Genomic DNA, 20,497 nt, shown 5'->3' with positions numbered 1-20,497 from the left:
TTCCCTGCCACCACCTGGGCTAAAAAAGGGCGAGGAATTGACATTTAAAGGGAAATCTGCACGTCAGGGCCCAGCCAGGAAATCCTGGGATTGTCACTGCCCAGGCTGGCGCTGTTTCCTCTGGGATTGAGGAATCACAGCCAGGGAAAAATCCCTAAAATCCCCCTTGGGATGGAAGCAGCAGCACCACCAATGAATTCTCGTTAACTTTGGTCAACTGCTTTACTGGGAGACAGAGATTTCAACAGGCAGCATCGATTCCCAGCCCGTCCTGTGGCTGCTGGCCTCAGCATTCCTGCTTTTCCCAGCCTCTGGAGCAGAGGAGGCTCCTCAGCATCCCGGTGCTTCCTCGGGATGGCTGAGCTGGAATCCAGAGCTGCTTCCTGGCTGCATCTCAGCCTCTGCAGTCCCAATCCGAGCCTGGAATTCTGGCTGGATGAATTCTCCACGCAGGGAGATGAATCCGAGTCTGAGTTTTCCTTGTTTTCCTGCTGGTGGCTTCCTTGAGTCTCCCATTCCTGTTTTTATTTTGTCATTTTTTTTTAAATTCCCTCTGAAATTGGATTTATTGGCACCTCCGTTTTTAGGCAGAGCTGCCCCAATTTGGGATTCTGGGAAAGGATTCCCTTCTCCCTTTCCCCTTCTCCCCAAACAGAAAGAGGCAAACAGGGTGACAAATCCACCCCCAAAATGGATATTTTTGGGGGATATTGGTGGGATATGGGAAAACGTGGAATTTGCACCTCAGAGCTGAGACAAGCACCAGGCTGGGGCTGCGAGTGAACACCAGAGTTGTAAAAAAAAGGTTTTCAGGCTGGGGCAGAGCTCGATCCTCCCGTGGATTTGCCTCCTTGGGCTGGTTCCTGCAGGATTCGGCTCTTTTTTTTTTTTTTTTTTTTTTGTGGGAAAAAGGATCAATCCCGTCCCACAAATGCTCCGAGCCGGCTGTGGTGGGATGGGTGTGGAACGTGCTGGTCCCTGAACTCCTCAGTCCCCGTCCACCCCACGGAATTCACTGTACAGAGTTTTAAAAAAAAGAGTCAAATTGAGCAGTCTGGTTATCTCATACATGGCTTCGATAAGGCAGAAAAATCTACGGATACAGTGAGGGGGGTGGGGGGCAGTTGGCTGCAGAATTCCCGGAGAATTCTTCATTTTCCTCCTTTTCCTTAAAAAACATTTAATCGGTTAAAGACCCATATCTTGTATGAAAGCTTTTGTTCCTCCAAACCAAAAAAAAAAAAAAAAAAAAAAAAAAAAAAAAGAGAAAAAAGCTGTTTTTAATTTCTTCCTCCTTTCCAACCACGCTGTCCAGCCCTCTCCAATCCGATCCGAGGTGGGATTTGTGTTGTTCCCGTGGGATTTGGGAGGAATCGTGGCCGGAGCCGTGTCCGGGGCGAGCTCAGAGCTCCAGGGAGCTGATCAGGGCCACCATCAGCAGAGAGTTGGTGGCCATGACCACGACGTGTGGCGCTGGCCTCGTCCCCGAGTCCTCCACCATCATGCTCGTCCCTGGAAAAAACAGGGAATAGGGAAGGGACGGCTGTGGGGTGGCGCCAACACCGTGAGGGATTTGAGGGAATTGGGGTTTTGTGGGATTTTTTTGTGAAAAAACAGGGAATAGGGAAGGGATGGCTGCAGGGTGGTGCAGACACCCCTGGGAATTTGAGGGAATTAGGGTTTTATGGGATTTTTTTGTGGAAAAACGGAATAGGGAAGGGAGAGCTGTGGGGTGGCATGGGAACCACAGGAAACTTGAGAGAAGCGAGGTTTTGTGGGGTTTTTTTTGTGTGTTTGGCACTGAGAAAACTCCTGGGAATGCTGGGAATGGGAATTTGGGGGTGGGCACTGAGAACGCAGCCCTGAATTTAGGGAATTTGCTGGAGCTGAGCCCCACAGAGCTGGGATTTCACTCTTGGTGGAAAACTTAAATGGATTTTAATTCTTAACTCTCAGCAAGTTGGGTGTCGTGGGGTCTGGAGGCTGCAAATCCCAGAGCTGGGTGAGGCTGGACTGAGCTTGGGAAGAGGAGGGGGGAGAAGGAGAAGAGCCAGGAATTCCTAGGAGTGAACGGCACAAGGGAGCCAAAGGGTGATTCCAGGAGAAAACAATTCCAGAAAAAAAACAATTCCAGAGTCTCAACCTAAAACACTGCAGGAGGATGTTCTGCCATGGCCTTGGAAGGGAAGGTGGGATTTTAAACAGAATTCCTTGGAATCGTGCTGTGGCCAGGATGGGAGGGGAGGGACTGAGACCTTCCTGCTTGGGAGGGGAAGGACAGGAGGGGTCCTGGGGATGAGCTCCTGTCTCGGAGCTCCAGGGACTGTGGAGAGCCTTGGAAAGGGGAATTTGGGCATGGAGGGGGTGTGGTCAGAGGAGTGGGTGTGGTCAGGGAAGCACATGGATGGGTGTGGTCACTGGAATGGGTGTGGCCAGTGGCCGGGTGTGGTGACTAGGATGGGTGTGGTGACTAGGATGGGTGTGGCCAGTGGCCGGGTGTGGCCAGTGGCCGGGTGTGGTGACTAGGATGGGTGTGGTGACTAGGATGGGTGTGGCCAGTGGCCAGGTGTGGCCCGGGGGGCGCAGGTACCGCTGTTCCGGAGGATGTGAACCTCTGCCGGGGTCCCGTCCCCGCCGGGCCCGGTGACGCGGATCTGGACGAAGGCGTGAGTGAAATCCTCGGGGATGGGGATGTCGATGTGGCTCTTGCTGGCCAGGTACAGGGTGGGGGCCGAGTGGGAATCCTGCCTGTAGAGCATCTGTGGGAAGAGGGAATGCCGAGCTCCCGTTGCCTGGGATTTCCTGGATCAGCTCCAGGAGAGGTACCTTGTGCCGTACCTTGTACCCCGTCACTGCCGACTCGTCTGCCTTGGCCACCACCGGCTCCCACTTGATGCTGACTGTGGAGCCGGAAAAAGTCCAGGAGATGTTCCCAGGTGGCCTTTTCGGCGCTGAGGGATGCAAAAGCAGACAGGGATGGGGTAAATCAGGCAGCGAGGAGCAGCCTGTGCTGCTCCCAGCCACGCCTGAGCTGCCACCGCTGCGGGGCCATCAAAGGACATCAAACCAAGAGCGAAGTCGGGGTCACTCACGAGGTCTCATGGTGGTGACGTTGGTGGAGGGGCTGGGGGGCCCGGTCCCTGCCCGGTTGTAGGCTCGCACTGACACGTGGTAGTCGGTGTTGGGGTTCAGGCCAGTGACGTGAGCCGATGTCACCAGCCCCGCTGTCCTCACTCTGTCAGCCGCCTCCTCCTTGTCCCCATCCTTCCAGTACCGGATCTGCATGGAGAAGGACAGGATGGGGTTAGGAAGGAGAGATCTGCAAATCCCGAGTCTGCCAATCCTGAAGGGTTTTGGGGTCTTTGTTTCCGTGTGCTTTGCTTTGTGTGTGCCCAGGAATGAGGCCACGGCCTCCTGGGAAAAGCAGGCAGGAAAAATTGGATGATTCCCTTTAATCTCTCCTGAGAGAGCAATGCCAGCCCCATTAAAACCACGTGGGGTGAATTATCCTCCACCTCTGGAATCAAAATGCTGTTTCCTTTCACCTCACATAACCCGGGGGAATTTTCCTTGCTGGGCTCTCAGGGTCTCCCATTCCCATTGGAATCTCCTACCTCATATCCCAAAAGCACTCCGGTCACTTCTCCCTGCTCCACGGGCTCCCAGGACACGTCCATCTCCGAGGACAGGACAGACTTGGCAGTGACCCTGTAAGGAGCTGCTTTGGGTTCTGAAAGACAGGAAAAAAAATCCCTTTTCTGACTTTGGGCCCCGTCGGGAGCAGACAGCCCCGGGCAGACAGCTGGTGTTGTGCTATGGAGAGAGGGGAAGGGATTTGGGGGCTTAGGAGGACGAGCAGGGCCCCAGCTGTGAGCTCTGGGATCTGTGTCTGCCCCGAGGCTCCGGGGCAGCCAGGGCTGGGCTCAGGGAATCGTCACTCTGTGTTTGGAGGAGCTGGAGTTGCTGTTCTGGGACCCAAAGGAACCTCTGAGCTCCTGGATCTGCAGGGATGTGGCTGAGGAAAGGTGATGGGTTGGACAAAATGGGGAATTCTGAGTCTGTGCAGTCATGGAATGGTTTGGGTGGGAGGGACCTTAAGGATCATCCAGGGACACCCCTGCCATGGCAGGGACACTTTGCACTGTCCCAGGTGCTCCAACCTGGCCTTGGGCACTTCCAGTGATCCAGGGGCAGCCACAGCTGCTCTGGGAATTCCATCCCAGCCCCTCCCCACCTCCCAGGGAGCAATTCCATCCCAATATCCCATCCATCCTTGCCCTCTGGCAGTGGAAACCATTCCCTGTGTCCTGTCCCTCCATCCCTTGTCCCCAGTCCCTCTCCAGCTCTCCTGGAGCCCCTTCAGGCCCTGGGAAAAGCTCTGAGCTCTCCCTGGAGCCTTCTCCTCTCCAGGCTGGACATTCCCAGCTCTCCCACTGCTCTTTACCTTCCTCTGCCGAGTACACGATGGCCGTGAGGCTCTCGGGGCCCTCCCCTTTCCTGTTGTAGGCTTTGATCTTCACCTCGAAGGGGGTGTAGGGCGCGATGCTCTCGTTGCGGTACACGAAGTGCAGCGACTCCGCGTGCGGCACCCGCGCCCGCAGCCACTCCTGGCTGCCCTTCCTCCGGAAGGACACGATGTAGCCAAAGCCATCCCCGTTCTGGTAATCCCGCAGCGTCGGCTGGGAAGAGACAGGGAGTGTGTGCAAACCAGCCCTTGCCTCGTCCAGACTGGGATGGCAGCGCTGATTTCTGAAGGAAATGTGTGCTTGGTCTACCCAAATCAGCTTTGGCTCATCCAGACTGGGATGGCAGCACTGATTTCCTCAAGGAAATGTGCACTTGGTCCACCCAAACCAGCCCTTGCCTCATCCAAACTGGGATGGCAGCACTGATTTCCTCAAGGAAATGTGTGCTTAGTCCACCCAAATCAGCCCTTGGCTCATTGAAACTGGGATGGCAGCACTGATTTCCTCAAGGAAATGTGCACTTGGTCCACCCAAACCAGCCCTTGGCTCATCCAAACTGGGACAATGGTTTTGATTTCCCAAAAGAAATGTGCACTTGGTCCACCCAAACCAGCCCTTGGCTCATCCAGACTGGGATGGCAGTGTGGATTTCCCAAAGGAAATGTGTGCTTGGTCCACCCAAACCAGCCATGGTTCAACTCCATATCCTAACTGGGATGGCAGCACTGATTTCTGAAGGAAATGTGTGCTTGGTCCATCCAAACCAACCTTTGGCTCATCAAAACTGGGATGGCAACACTGGAATGGATTTCCCACCCCAAAAAGGCCACGTGGTCCCACCTTGGTGCTCTCCCTGTTCCCAACTCACCGTCCAGGTGATGATCAGCTCGTTGGGGGCCCCTCCGCCGCCGCCGAGCCCGGACGGTGCCACCGTCGGTGCTGTGAGGTCCCAGAGAAAAGCAGAGTTTGGGTTAGGGAGGGTGGCAGTGACACAGGGGAGCACAAACACAGCGTGACACCGGTGACACTGGATGGAACAGCTCCCAGGAAAGGCCTGGCTCTGTTTTCAGCCGTGAAAATCCTGTCTGGAATTCCAGCTTGTGCCTGACCAGGTTATTTAGGACTGGGACAAGGATTTGGTGTCCGAGGGGACAAGGATAGAGCTCAAAAGCAGGGATGTGGAGGGGAGTTTTATTAGGAAGAAGCTGATTTGTGTTTGGTGGATTGGGTGCAGTTCTGCTGCTGTTCTCCCATCCCTTCTGTCCAACAGCTGGACAAGGAATGAACATTCCCAGCTGGATGTGGTGCTGGGGAGTGCAGCCCTAACCTTGCTCATCTTTGACACAGAAATGGGCAAAAAGATGGAAAATCCCGTGGTGGCTTCAGCTCCAGGAGATGATTCATCCCTTGGGACCATCCTGGGCAGGGACAGGGACCTGGGGGTGTCTCCACACTCACCTGCTTCCTTGGTCCGGATTTTGCTGGAGGGCAGACTGGGCTCCCCAATTCCCAGGATGTTGCTGGCCAGGACCCGGAACTCGTAATCCATCCAGGGGATGAGGTTCACCACCTGCGCCGTCTCCGCGTTGCCCTCGATGTTTACGGGATCTGTAAAATCCAATAAGGAAGGAATGGAGCGAGGAGCAGCGTGGAGCCAGGACTGGCCGGTGGCCTCCGTGTGTCACCCGTGCCACCGTGGGGACACTCACTGGTGCGCATCTGCTTCCACTGGTTGGACAGGAGGGTCCGGGCCTCGATGAGGTACCTGGCGATGGGGCTGTGGTTGTCGAAGCCACGGCTCCAGCTCAGCTGGACGCTGGTGTCACCGATGTCCCTCACCACCACCCCCCCGGGCGGGCCTGGAGGACCTGGAGGGATGGGAAATGTGTCACTGCCGTGGAGGGTTTAGCACTCTGTGCATTGTGCAAGTCCTAAATTCACAGTGAGCCTCTCTTTTCTGGAAGCTGGGAAGCCTCACTGCCAGCTTTAGCCTCTGGAAAAGCTCCTAAGCCTGGTTGGAAAGGTTGGAAAAGACCTCCAAGATGAACAAACCCAAGTTTTGGGTGAAAATTTAACCCAGTAGGGCGTATCATGGAATTACTGGGTGCGAGGTGGTTACAAGGGAGAAGCAGCCCATGTGAACGCCCTGGGTTTGTCAGGAGTAGGGAATGCTCCCACAGGGAATTACCTCGGACGGTGAGCGTGGCTGACTCGGACGCGCTGTCCACCACGGTCTGGGCCGTGCAGGTGTAACGGCCCGAGTGCCGCAGCTGCGCCTTGGAGATGCTGAGGTCCCCGATGGCCTCCTTCTGCAGGGCAGGGTGAGAACACGGCGGGGACGGCGTCAGGAGGTGTCCAATTCAGTGGGTTTGGGTTTGGGTGGTGGTGGAGGTGGAGAAGAGGGAGATGGGAAAAGATTCCCCCATGGGTGATGGAGCTGGATGGATCCAAGATGGATCCAGTGCTGGCCTGTGCTGGGTCTGTTTGGCCTGGGATGGTGATCAATGAGTGATCATCGAGTGATCAATGAATGATCAATGGGTGATCATTGAGTGACCATTAATGATTAATGAGTGATCATTGGGCAATCATTGAGTGATCATTTAGTGATTGTTGAGTGATCATTGAATGATCAATGAGTGCTCACTGAGTGACCATTGGGTGATCACTGATTGATCATTGAGTGATCATTAAGTGGTTATTGAGTGTTCATTGATCGATCACAGAGTGATCTCTGCCTGCCTTTATCCACAGGCCTTTCCCTTTCTCCTGCAGTTTAGGAGGGGAGTGATCATGGAATCATGGAATGGTTTGAACTGGGAAGGATCTTAAAGCCCATCCCGTTCCACCCAGCCATGGCCAGGGACATCCCACAATCCCAGGGCACTCCGAGCCCCGTCCAACTTGGCCTTGGACAATTCCAGGGATGTGGAATTCACAACCGCTCTGGCCAAAGCGATGGAGCAGCTTTGGTGGGCGCAAACACGCGAAGAACGAGCGTGGAATTAATTTCCCACCCTTTTGGGCGTTCCGGAATTCCCTCGGGACTCACTGCGCTGGCTCGCCGGTAATGGCCCTCGGACTTGTCGAAGTCGATGGGGAAATCATCCAGGGCCCAGGTGAAGGTGAGGTCCATGGTGGGGTCGTGGGACGCGTGGCACTGCAGCGTGAGGTTCTCGCCCACGTTGATGTCGGCGCTCGATGGTGCCAGCGTGATCTTGGTGGCATCTGCGGGGAGCGGGCCGGGAATATCCCAGTATCCAAACCATCCCACCCAGCTCCTCATCCCACCCCGACAGCTGGAGCTCCACAGGAGGAAGAGGAGGGATTGAGAAATGGAAACGCTTTTCCCAAGGGCTGTTCGCTGTGTCAGGCAGGAGCTTTGCTGCTCCACCTGAAATCACTTTGATTCCCCGATTATTCCTGATTTTTTGGGAGTATAAAGAGAGGAGAAGGATCACATCATTCATTTTCAGCCATTTCTTGCTCGATTGACCCCAAATGAAGATCCCTACCTCGGACAGAGAGGATTCCAGTGCTGTTAGCTTTGCCCATGAAGTTCTCAGCAAAGCAGGTGTATTTCCCCTCATCGGATTTGCTGATGTTCTGCACGATCAAGGTCCCGTCCGCCGTAATCGTCACCCTGCAAAGGAAGAGGAGCCACACAAAGGAAAGGTGAAAGATCCGCTCGTGCTGGGCATTTGGGAATTCCCACTGATCTTAGAGAAACTGGGGACAGAAATCAGGTGGAAAAATATCGTCTAGGAGCTCGCTAAGGAAGAAATCAGAGGACTAGCAAAATGCAGGGATGCAGCAGCACATTTGGATCATCGAGTCCAGTCTTCTGGTAAAAAAAAAAAAAAAAAAAAAGAAAAAAAAGAAAAAATAATTTTAGCTACATTTTCTAGGTGGAAGCCGACTCTGTGCTGCTACCTGCTGCTGTTGACCAGGAGTTCTGTCCCTTTGGTCCAGAGCACGGTGGCTTTTGGTGCTGCTCGTGGCTGGCACGGGATGATGACCTTCCCACTCCGGGCTGCCGGGATCAGGCGCTTCACTGGGTTTAGTCTAAAATCTGGAGCTAAAGCTACAGGGATAAAAAAAAAAAAAAAAAAAAAAAAAAAAAAAAAAAAAAAAAAAAAAAAAAAAAAAAGAGGATTAAGGCACGATTAGAAACGCTGCCCTGGGGGGAATTTCAGAGCTGCCGTGCGAGTGGGAATTGATTTGTTGTCGGATGGCTCGGTAAGAGAAGCGAGGCAGAGTCTGGAGAGCGGGATAAGGGAGGAATTCCTCGGCTGCCGGGTGGATCCTGGTGCCTGCCAGGCAGGAATTCTGTGGCACACGAGTGGGACAGAGCGATGGGAATGACCCTAACAAGTGCAAGGTCTTTGAGAGACACAACAGCAGCTGCTTTGGAACATGTCAAGGATAATCTCTTCAATACCCTGACCAACGCAGACATGCAGCTTGCCTGAAACTCCTCCTGGAATTGCAGATGGAATTGGGATTTACCTGTTGGCCTCGGTGTGTTAATGTTGAGCAGTTGGTGCTCAGGGCCTTTAATTTATCTCTGGCATCTCCATGAGGAGATAAACTTCTGGATTAATGCAGAACAAGTTTGGCAGCAGTTCAGCTCCAGTCACCACCCATCAAAGCAGGCGGAATGGAGGCTGAACTCTTTTTTTTTTGGACCTCTTTCCTCCAAAAAAGAGGAATTTGTAGTGGAGGAGAGGTTGTAGTGCTGCTGCTGGGTGTCCTGTCCACTTCCTGTGGCTGAACAGATTTTTTCGTTCACTTTCACACAGAATTTAAGTGGGATTTAAAATTTAAAGGCTTGCACAGTGTCTTGTTGAACCAGCAGCCATTTCAGTGGTGAGTGAAGCAGTTTTTGCCTGCTCTTATCTCACTGCGACATCACCATGTCAGGATCCCATCAGGATATTAAGAAGAGATTTTTTTTTTTTCAGTGTCCCATTGGAACCCAGAGCTCTGGGAAAGGAGGAATTACCTTGCACTGTTAATTCAGCACTTGCATAAACTGTGCCATGCTTGTTCTCAGCCACACACTGATACATGCCAGAGTCCTCCAGGACTAGCTTGGAAAATCTCAGCTCTCCACCGCTCACTTCGATGCGGTTCTGTGCAAACAAGAGGATGAACCCGTTAGATGAGAAAAAAAAAAAAAAAAAAGGAAAAATGGAACTCAGTCCTCGGCTGGGTCAGGTTTGAGTTTCGTCACAGACTCCTCGAGGCCGGCCTGGTTTTCCATGGGGGAAAACTCAGGAATCGTTTTTGTGTCTGTGCGGTCACTCCCCCGTGCTCTGTTTGCCGAGACACCTGAGCAGCAGCGAGCAGGTGACACCAGAACAGGTGACACCAGGACAGGTGACACCAGGACAGGTGACACCAGGACGGGCACGAGGGGCTGTTTGTCCTCCCTGCTGGCCGGCTGTGAGTCCCTGCAGCTGCACGAAGCAATGGCTGGGATGGCAGCGCCGGGAGAGGCGATCTGGGGATGGCGCCGTGGCTTCGCAGCCCGATGGGGACACATGGAGGAGGGATGCGGGGTGAGAACCGGGACAGGGATGCAGGAGCGAGGCAGGAGGAGGGGCTGGGGCTGGATCAGGTGTGGGATCAGAGCTGGCTGGGGGCGGTACCTGGGACGTCAGGGGCTGCCCATCCCGCAGCCACCGCACCGTGGGCCGCGGTTTGCCCGAGGCCACGCAGCTCCAGCGCAGGTCGGACCCGATGTCGGCCTCCGTGTCCGAGATCACGTCCAGCCAGTCGGGCTGGGCTGCGGGGGACAAGAGAGAGGGGGCAGAGCCGAGGAGCTCAGCTGAGGGGTGGCAGTGCCAGGCTGGCAGAAGGATGTGCCTGTGCCAGCGCTGCCGGCACAGCGGGATCTGCCACGGGAACAGCCCAGGATTTTTGTGCTGGGCTCTGGCTGAGCAAGATCAGAATCCAGGGCTGAGGGGTTGGTTTGTCTTCTGAAGAGTAAATTCAGCCATTCCTGAATCATCAAGTCATGGGATGGTTTGGGTTGGAAAGGAACTTAAAGATCCCCCAGTGCCACCCCTGCCACGGACAGGGACACCTTCCACCATCCCCGCTTGCTCCAAGTCCTGTCCAGCCTGGCCTGGAGCACTTCCAGGGATATGGGAGTGCCCTGTGCCACCCTCCCCATCCACTCTGCACCAGACCTCACCACTCTTACAGTCAGGAATTTCTTCCTGATATCTCTTCTAAAGCTTCCCTCTCTCAGCTTCAGGCCATTCCTGAACTTCAGGAAAAACTGGAATCAGGCTGAGGTAACCAGGTTAAATTTTTTAGCTTGACTAGATCTGGCTGGCAGCTCGGAGCATTAACCCCGGTGGAAGCTCCTCAGGCTTGGAGAGGATCTTGAGCATGAGCCAAATCTGATTTTTATCACTCTCCTTCCTCCCCTGGTCCCCTGATGTTTGCTGTGATGGTTTTAGAGCCCGTTAAGAGCTCTCTCTCTCTCTCTCTCCTTGCCACAGCCCAAATGTGCCCACTGAGGAAAGGTTTCCCTGATCCCTGCAGGCCTTGGCTGGGGCTTTGCAAGGCCTTTAATTAGGGCTGGTAAGAGGCAGGATTAGAGGGGGTGGTTTGAGTCCCAAAGCCTCAGACTGGGGCACCTTGGTGTGCTCTGGGAAGTGAAAATGTGTTCCCTGGGTAAAGGAGACGTGTTTGGATGTGTCACCTGGATAAAGGACATGTGTTTAAATGTGTTCCCTGGATGAAGGACACGTGTTTAAATGTGTCCCTTTGGATGAAGGACACGTGTTTGTGTCCCTTGAATGATGCACACGTGTTTAAATGTGTTCCTTGGATGGTGGACACTTGTTTGGATGTGTCCCCTGGGATAAGGGACGTTTCTGGACGTGTCCCCTGGGATAAGGGATGTTTCTGGACGTGTCCCCTGGGACAAGGGATGTTTCTGGATGCGTTACCGTGGATGATGATGCGGCCCTGGTGGGTGTCCCTGCCTTTGGTGTTTTCAGCCTCACACTCGTAGGTGCCCTCGTCCTCGAATCCAGCGTGCTGGATCTGCAGCAGGGGCTCGCTGCCGATCCACTTGGAGGACTGGGGCCCATCCAGCTTCCTCCACTTGATCTGGGGCACGGGGCTGCAGGAAAGTCAATCTGGTGAATCCAGGCTGAACTGGATCCCAGTGTGACCACCCCGGTCCTGTCCCACAGGGCCTTGGCTTTAGCCACTTCCTCCCTTTTCCCATTCCCCTCCATCTCTGGTCTTCCATCGGAGAGAGGAGGTGTGGAAGTTCTGCTGTTCCCTCCCCATCCTGATCCCCATCCCAATCCCCATCCCCATCCTGTTCCCCATCACAATCCCAGTTTCTCTCCCCATCTCCATCATAATCCTGATCCCAATTCCCATCCCCATCCCCATCCCCATCCCAGTCCTTATCCCAATTCCCATCCCCATCACAGTCCTGATCCCAATCCCCATCCCCATCACAGTCCTGATCCCGATCCCAATCCCCATCCCAATCCCAATCCTGCTCCACGCTGCTCTCACTTTCCGAAGGCGAAGCACTCCAGGGTCACCACCTGCCCGGCCAGAGCGTAGGTGTCCGCAGGGAACCTGGCCTTGATGCTGGGTGGGAACTGCCTGGCATCTGCCACAGGGAAAACTCCGCTCAGGGCACCTGGGTGACACCGAGATGCCACCCGGGGGGGGCTCAGAGGGACCCGCGAGGTGTCACCCAACCCCTGTGTTTGGGTGAGGGGACAGAGATTTCACTTTGTGTTTCAGACAGCTCTCGCTGAACTCTCCAAAACTCTCTTTAACATCCCAGGGCTCAGTAATTCCCAAGAATCACAGAATCCTGGAATGGTTTGGGTTGGGAGGGTTCTTAAACCCCACCCAGTCCCACCCGTGCCATGGACAGGGACACTTCCCACTATCCCAGGTTGCTCCAGTCTGTGTCCACCCAGACCTTCCTGCTAATAAATTCCCTTTTCCTTGTACCATAATTATCCTTTAAAAATAGAGAAACCCCATGGGATCATGGATGGAGTGGGAACAGGGAATTTTGGAGACAGAGCTGCTTCCCTCCCATCCCAGCCCATCCATATTTTTGAAGCTCTTAAGAGAGGCTGGACGGTGATTTGGGCACTGTGGAGCCCAAACGCTTTGCAGGGGGTTGTTAATTCAGATTTTTTCCCCTAAGAATTGGGATTTTTGGGACAATCCAAGAGCACTGACCCTCTGCAGCCAGGCTGAGGCGGGAGAACTTGCTGAAGACGCTCTTGGTGATGAAGTCCATGTGGCTCGTGGCAAAGCAGGAGTAGTTGCCCAGGTCTGAGGCCTCTGTCTTGGCAATGTAGAGGTTGCCCGTGGTCTGGGAGATGAAACGTCTCCCATCGGCCGGGATGAAATTGGGGAATTCATTCAGGAGCCACCGGTAGGACAGGCCTGGGGGGAACAGGAAAGGAATAAACTGGGCAGGTTTGTCCTCCCAGGTGGGATGGACCCGGTGGGATTCCAGGCTGGAATTAACCCTTGCATGGACACACCAAGTCCTGCCTCTGCTTTGTTGTGTTATAAATTCTGAATTAACCCCAAATTTCCTTCCTGGAAACTCCCAGAAAATCTGGGAACCCCATGCTCTGCTGTGTCCCCCTCACCTGGGTAGTGGGGCGGGGGGCTGCAAGTGAACATCACCCCCCAGCCCTCGGTGATCTTCACAGGGTCCCGCTCTTCTGCTGAGAATTCCTGCAAAACTGAACAGGCAGAGTGAAACTCGGACAGGAAAAAACAGCTGGGGAACCTCTGTGCTTTCTCTGCCTTTCCTCGGGTGGGTTTGTCCAGAAATACCATTGGCTTCCTCCACAATACTCCAAATTCTCCACAATACTCCAAATTCTCCATAATACTCCAAATTCTCCACAATACTCCAAATTCTCCACAATACTCCAAATTCTCCACAATACTCCAAATTCTCCACAATACTCCAAATTCTCCACAATACTCCAAATTTCCATGGAAGTGCCAGGGGATTTCTCCATTTAGAGAGTGTTAGAGAGGTTGTCTCCAGCCTTTTTCCAGGCAGGCTCATTATAAGCCCGACCTAACTGTGCTTGTGTTTAATTTACCTGGCGGTGCCAAACTTACAGCCAAAGCGGAGCGAGGCTTCCCTGCTGACCACGGTGCCCCTGGAATTGGATGCCACGCACTGGTAGGAGCCGGAATCTTTGGCTTTCACGGGGTTGCTGATCACCAAATCCCCGGCCACCAGCCTGTAGCGGGAATCCGGCTCCAGCTTTAGCTCCGTGCCGTTCATCTTCCACCTGCCAGGAGAAACGGGAGCAGGGACAGGGATAAATCCCCATGCGTGGGGTGGGGTTGGAGGTGGATTTGGATCTGAGCTGTGCCCTGGGAGGGGTGGAATATCTGGGAATTGAGGGGTTGTTGAGGTTGGAAAATCCGTGTGGGATCATCGAGCCCGAGCTGTGCCCGATCCCCACCCTGAGCACTCAGTGCCACCTCCAGGTGCCACCTCCAGGGACGGGCACTCCAAACCTCCCTGGGCAGCCCCTGCCAACCCTTTCCATGAGGAAATTCCAGCCTGAGCCTCCCCTGGCCCAGCCTGAGGCCGTTCCCTCTCCTCCTGTCCCTGTTCCCTGGGATGAGATCCCAAATCCCCCCCGGCTGGCCCCTCCTGTCAGGGAGTTGTGCAGAGCCACAAATTCCCCCTGAGCCTCCTTTTCTCCAGGCTGAGCCCCTTCCCCTCAGGATTCTCCAAACCCTTCCCCATCTCCCTCAGCTCCTCACAGGACAAGGAATCTCATCCCCAAGTCAATAATTCTCCATATATAAAAGTGGAGAGGAAAAAACCGAATTCTGGGCGTTTTTATCCCGATCCAGGTGCAGAGGGAGCCCTGAGCTCACCTGTAGGTAGCAGGAGGGTTGGCCCGTGCCCGGCAGGCCAGGGTGACTTTTTCTTCAGCCGAGCCCTCAGGGAAGAGGGTGTGGGACGGCTGCTCCTCGAACACCGGCCCGTAGCTCCTCGTGCTGCTCTGGGCTTGGCACCAAACTGTGGGAGAAGGGCAAAACCTGCTCAGCTCCACTTGGCTTTCCCTAAAAAAATCCCTCCTTTTCAGTTTTGTAGGGTGGCCCCAGCAGCGAGGAGGAGAGAAGGAGCAGTGTGACCCCATCTGTCAACACGACCTGAGATTCCCACCGAGCATCCCGCACCATTCCTGCCCTCCCAGAGGGACCAGCATCCCTGGGGACACGTGGAGGAAGGAGCAGGGACCTCCTGGAGCAGCGCAGCTGGAGCTGGGAATGTCCCCTTGTCCCTGAAGTTCCTCCTCTGCCCGCACAGACTTTGCCTGGTTCGTTCTTCCAAAATCCTCTCCAGAGTGAGGGAGGAGAGGGGAGAACCGGCTCTGGACACACCTGGCAGGTCCCCTCTGTCCCTGCAGCTCCAGCGGCTCCTGGCACCTCAAACCAGTTGGTTGCTGGTGTGGAAACCAGTACAAACCAGTGCAAACCAGAGCAAATCAATATAAACCAAAGCAAACCAGTACAAACCAGAGCAAACCAGTACAAATCAATATAAACCAAAGCAAACCAGTACAAACCAGAGCAGACCAGTACAAAGCAATACAAACCATTCTGTTCCATGGCTGGGATGAGCCTGAAGCTGCTTTTGGGGTGTTCAGACCCGGATTTGACTCCGGTTTTGGGAACAGGGAGGAACAAGAGGGACAAAGGCCCCGCCTGCCTGACCCACGCCATGCCCGGGCCACCCTCTGGGGACAATGTGACACTGGGACGTGCCAGCCACCTTCCTGTCTCACATAAACGGCGAATTCCATCAGATCCCCTTCCACGCAGGGGGATCCCAGAACCCCAGACTGGTTCGGGTGGGAAAAACCTTAAATCTCATCCCGTTCCACGCCTGCCACGGGCTGGGACAGCTCCCACAGCCCGGGCTGTTCCCTGGAAGGGACGCTGTGAGCGAGAGCCAGGCACAATCTGCCTGGAAATCTCTGTCTTGCAGGAACAGCCGGTGGGATAATTGCCAGCACGTCTGTCCTGCCTGTCCCTGTCCCCCTGGAGACGCCTGGCCCTTATCAGGGAAGGAGCCACCAGCACTGATAAGCTCCTAGCTGCTTCCCCGGCTCCGGGATCCGTCCCTGCTCTGTAATTGAATTAATGAGCGTCTCCAGCCCGCTGTGCCAACGCCAATCTGTCTCCTTCCCCCTGCTCAGCGGGGCTGCTCCTAAACCAAACCATTCCTGGGAATGGGATGTTGTATGGAAGAGGCACTTCCAGCCAGGGATGGGCTGGGATCAGCAGGAGCAGCTCCCGGGGTTTGCCTCCAGGAGGAGACTGGAATGGGATGGGATGAGATGGGATGGGACCCATGGGATGGGATCCATGGGATGGGATGGGATCCATGGGACGGGATGGGATCCATGGGATGGGATGGGATCCATGGGACGGGATGGGATCCATGGGACGGGATGGGATCCATGGGATCCATGGGATGGGATCCATGGGATAGGAGCTCTGAATTGGCTCTGAGCTGGGAGCAGCTGCTCCCCTGTCCCTGCTCCAGCCAATTTTCCCAGCTCTTTTCCACAGGGATGCACTCATGGGATGGTCCCTGGTGCCACACAGAGAGAGGCACCGAGCTTGGGTTCTTTGGAATTAAGGAAAAATTAGGGAAAAATGGCATTTTTGGGGTTGTTTCCCCTCCCACCCAGTGCTGTTTTCCTTCAAGGATGGTTCCATTCCTAAAGGAAAAGCTGGGAATCTTCTCATGTTTGGGTCAGGGCTGAGGGAGCCCCGGCTGGAATAAACTCTGCTGACCAAGGGGGAAAACAATAATGAGTTAATGGGGAATTAATGAGAAATAATTAACTGTGTGCTGATAGATGAGCTAATTGTGCTCTGATAGATGGCGGTGACAGGATGGAGGCTGAATTTTGAGTTTGATTAGGGAGCACAAGGTAAATAATTTCTATTTATTTAACAAATAAAATATCCATTGGTACCACTCCCATCCCTGCCCTTTCCCGTGGGATTTTTTTATTCCAATCAAGCCAAATCAGGCTCATCCTCCCTCCTGATCCCACCTGGAGCCCGTGTGTCCCCTTGCTCTCCTCTGCTGTCCCTTTGTCCCTGCCAAGGTTACAGCTGCCAGTGCCAGGCATCGATTTTCCCACTTGGAATCGATGCCAGGAGTTCAGGTGAATTTTAATCCACAATTCCAAGGTGCTGGGGGTGAAACTCTTGGATTTCGCTCATTAAACAAATCAGGGGTTGGTTAAAGCAGTAATTAAACAGTTTCGAGGTGGGGATGAGGTTAAAATTAAGAACTGAAAAATCCCAGAAATTCTGAGACTGATCTGGGCCCATCCTGCCACCCCAGAATTCCTAATTTTTAATGTTGCCAATGGAAGATCTGCCGTGGAGCTCTGGCATTTGGAAAACAGGGAGAAGACAGGCACAAAATGAAGGATTTTAAGCCAAATGTCAAAGGAGAGGAGTGACCTGCTGGGAATTTTCCGTGTTCCATCCAGCTGGGAGAGCTGGAACGACGGGAAAAACCCCACCATGGCTCTGGAATAACCTTCAGTATTAGGGAAAATGATAATTAGCACCAAAATAATGGGGAAAGGCTGAAAGCAGAACACCTGAAGATGAAGATTTGGAGAAGCAGCTGCAGGGAGGTGACTCCAAAGCCTCCCTTTTGGGATATTTTTTTGGGGAATATTTTTAGGAATATGCTGAGATCCAGGCCTGGAAAGCCCAGGTGTGCAGGAGGCTGCACTTTGCCTTTGTGCTGAGCCCAGGAAATGATGAATTTCCTCGCTGGAATATTTTCCAAGCTGAATTCTTATTTCTGAGGACATCCACAGCACGGCCCTGGAGCCTCTGGAGCCTCTGGATCACAGCAGAGAGCTGGGCAAAAAATTGGTTTTACAGGGAATTTATGGCCAGAATCCAACTGGATTTGGGGATTTTTGGGGATCAGCTCTCTGAGGAGCCAAGGCTTTGTTTTGGGTTATTTTTAACGAGCGGCTTTCTGAGGAACAAAAGGTCAAGGCTTGGATTCTCAGATTTTCCAGAGTTTTTTCCCAAATGAACAAAGGCTGGGGAGAATTTGGGATTTCAGAGCAGTCTCTGAGCACTTCGTGAGCTTTAAATATTTAAACCTCTCTCCAGACCTGGAGATTTTGGCTCTTTTCCCACTCCATAACATTTCCCTGAGCCTCATCCATCGCTTCCATCCTTTTGTCCCGATCCCTCCTCGCATTCCCAGGATTTCTCTCTGTCCCAGCACCATCAGCCAAAGGTGGAAGTGAAAATCCCCCTCCCAGGGTGCAGTTTTTGGGGGGTTTGCCTGAACTCGGGTGGTTGATGGGAGACCCCAGCTCCGGCTCCGTGGCTGGGTGGGGGTCGGGGTGATTTCCAAGTGGGATAATTGCTCCGGATCCAGGGCAGCCCCCCCCGCCTGGGCCTCCTCAGGGATGCAGAGAACATTAAAAGGTAATTAGATATTTATGAGGATGGGCCAGCAGGCTGTGCCCGGGGTGATGGATCGGCTGGAGGACATTATCCAGGCTCAGCTGGAGAGGAAATGTCTCCCTGCGGAAAAGGGACCTGCAGGGAACAGCCTGAGCCTCCCCTGGATCCAGGGATGGGCCCCGAGGTCTGGAAATGGTCCCCAAAATCCAGAAATGCTCCCTGACATCCAGAAATTCTCCCCAAGATCCAGATATGTCCCTGAGATCTGGAAATCATCCCTGACATCCAGAAATTCCCCCCGAGTTGCAGAATTTCTCCCTGAGATCCAGAAATGGTCCCCAAGATTTAGAAATGGTGTCTGAGATCCGGAAATAATCCCAGAAATCCAGAAATGTCCCTGCGGTCTGGAATTTCTCTCTGAGGTCCAGAAATTGATTCTGAGATCTGGAAATAATCCCTGAAATTCAGAAATGCTCCCTGAGTTCCAGAATTTCTCCCTGAGATCCAGAAATCTTCCCTAAGGAGCAGGGGGATCTTTCCAGGATATGGCCAGCAAGGAATCCCTGGAATAAAGAGGGATGAGGAGAGGAAAGAATCCCAGTGGCAGGAGGAAATTCCTCCTGCACCTCCCTAAATCTGGATTTAGAAAGGGAAAATTGTGCCAAACACCCCTGGCCCAAAAGGGATACCTGGAATAGCACAGACATGGAACAGCCCACCCCAAACCGCGTGGAGATTTGGGATTCAGCACCGCTGCCTCCCAGGCACGGGAGATTCCCGGTGAATCCCGGAATTCTCTTACCCAGGAAGGTTCCAATGGCCAGGGAAGTGTGGATGAATCCAGCGGTGCCTCCCATCCTGCGCCGGCTCCTGCGGGGCCTCTACGGGAGCCTGGGGACAGCGGCCCTGGGGGGACACACAGAGGGGTCAGGGGGCCCTTCCAGCCCCAAATATTCCATGGGGCTGAAATTCCAGAGCTCTGGAATCAGCAAGGCCCTTCCAGCCCCAAATATTCCATGGGGCTGAAGTTCAAGAGCTCTGGAATCAGCAGGGCCTTTCCAGCCCCAGATATTCCATGGGGCTGAAGTTCCAGAGGTTCTGGAGTCAGCAGGGTCCTTCCAGCCCCAAATATTCCATGGGGCTGCAATTCCAGAGCTCTGGAATCAGCAGGGTCCTTCCAGCCCCAAATATTCCATGGGGCTGAAATTCCAGAGCTCTGGAATCAGCAAGGCCCTTCCAGCCCCAAATATTCCATGGGGCTGAAATTCCAGAGCTCTGGAATCAGCAAGGCCCTTCCAGCCCCAGATATTCCATGGGGCTGCAATTCCAGAGTCCAGCTGTGCCTCCCCGCTGGCCACCAGCCCGAGCAAGAGTCACTCCAGGGCAAAATTCCAGCGGTGCCAGAGGAGCGGGAGCGGCTGAAGGAGCTCCTTTTGTCCCAGATGGGACAAATCAGGGAGGGGAATTGTTGTCCCTCCTCCTTTGCTATTTTTCATTCTCCCCCACTCCTCTTTCTCCTTTCCAAGCGCTTCTGATGGAAAACACCAAGCCAGAAACACGCGGGATATTGGTGGGGAGTGAGGAGGGAGGAATAATTTGGGTTTTTTGTGAAAATAATGAAGGTATTGGGAAGGAATTATTGCCTGGTGAGGGTTGGGATGCCCTGGAGCAGGATTCTCCATCCCTGGAAGTGTCCCAGGCCCAGATTGGAGTCCCCTGGGATAATGGAAGGTGTCCCTACCCATGGCAGGGGTGACACTGGGTGGGCTTTAAGGTCCCTCCCAACCCAAATCACTCCAGGATTTGGGAATTCTGTGACAAAGGAATCTTTAGTTGAAACTCTTTAAGTGCCAGGGCATTTCCTGATGGCCTTTCCAGTCCCCTCCACAGCCTCGCGTGACCCCAAAGAATTCCCAAAAACCAACCCCCCCAACCAAACCCCGAGCTCTTTGTGCAGCCCCCGCTCCCCGAACGCTCTGCGGGAGCAGCTCTACCCCCAGCACCTCTTCCCACCGAACTCCAGCCGGGATTTCGGGCTGGATTTCCCCTCTTTGTGTTAACAAACCCTTCGGGGATGGTGCGCAGAGCTCTCCCCCAGCCCGCCAGGGCCTCATTTCCCGCTGCCCTGCCCACAACACCGCGGCGAGGAGCCGAGGATGCTGCCAAGAGCTCCTGGGCCGCTCCTGCTGCTCATCCCCCTGCTCCAGCTGGTGCTGCTTCCACTCCTGTCCCTGCCCATCTGTCCGCCCCCGGCCCCTCGGAGCAGGGATTAGCCCATCCCAGGGGATGCTCGGCCCCTTCCCAGCCCCCTCCTCATTAGCGGCAGCACCTGAGCGAGCAGCCGGAGCCCAGCCCCGCTCCCCGGCCCCCTCCGGGCTGCGGGGACCGCGCGGGCTCTTTGTGTCCTCACCCAGGGAGGTTTGGCTGCCAGCATCCCAAAATCCCGGGGGTTTGTCTTGACTGGGTGCGAGGGATGGATCCCAGTGCAGGGAGCTGGGCAGGGGACA

General features: G+C 54.3%; 1 protein-coding gene across 1 annotated transcript; it reads right to left on the bottom strand.

Moving 5' to 3' along the window:
* Positions 1–197: 197 nt before the first annotated feature.
* CNTN2 (contactin 2) lies at positions 198–19,064 on the bottom strand. Its single transcript, XM_014872614.2, has 22 exons — positions 18,793–19,064; positions 14,397–14,541; positions 13,620–13,795; positions 13,133–13,228; positions 12,711–12,920; positions 12,021–12,120; positions 11,435–11,610; positions 10,121–10,257; positions 9,472–9,601; positions 8,400–8,550; positions 7,982–8,109; positions 7,519–7,694; positions 6,655–6,775; positions 6,176–6,334; positions 5,925–6,074; positions 5,335–5,405; positions 4,445–4,679; positions 3,615–3,730; positions 3,093–3,279; positions 2,839–2,951; positions 2,591–2,759; positions 198–1,512 (listed from the first exon to the last, which is right to left on the bottom strand). The coding sequence occupies exons 1-22, from the start codon at positions 18,845–18,847 to the stop codon at positions 1,403–1,405; spliced, it is 3,111 nt and encodes a 1,036-aa protein (XP_014728100.2). The 5' UTR covers positions 18,848–19,064; the 3' UTR covers positions 198–1,402.
* Positions 19,065–20,497: the final 1,433 nt, after the last annotated feature.

The sequence above is a fragment of the Sturnus vulgaris genome, chromosome 29 (assembly GCF_052056855.1).
Source record: "Sturnus vulgaris isolate bStuVul1 chromosome 29, bStuVul1.hap1, whole genome shotgun sequence".
NCBI lineage: Eukaryota > Metazoa > Chordata > Aves > Passeriformes > Sturnidae > Sturnus > Sturnus vulgaris.
Note: the sequence above shows the minus strand (reverse complement) of the source record. Positions and strands in the feature narration are given on the sequence as shown.

Bases quoted from the DNA above. Each gene is read 5' to 3' on its own strand.
- CNTN2 (XM_014872614.2), bottom strand. From the start codon at position 18,847: ATGGGAGGCACCGCTGGATTCATCCACACTTCCCTGGCCATTGGAACC. The intron at 6,335-6,654 runs GTAATTCCCTGT...CCATCCCTCCAG, and splicing joins AGCCACGCTCACCGTCCGAG to GTCCTCCAGGCCCGCCCGGG. The intron at 3,731-4,444 runs GTAAAGAGCAGT...CCTGTCTTTCAG, and splicing joins CGTGTACTCGGCAGAGGAAG to AACCCAAAGCAGCTCCTTAC.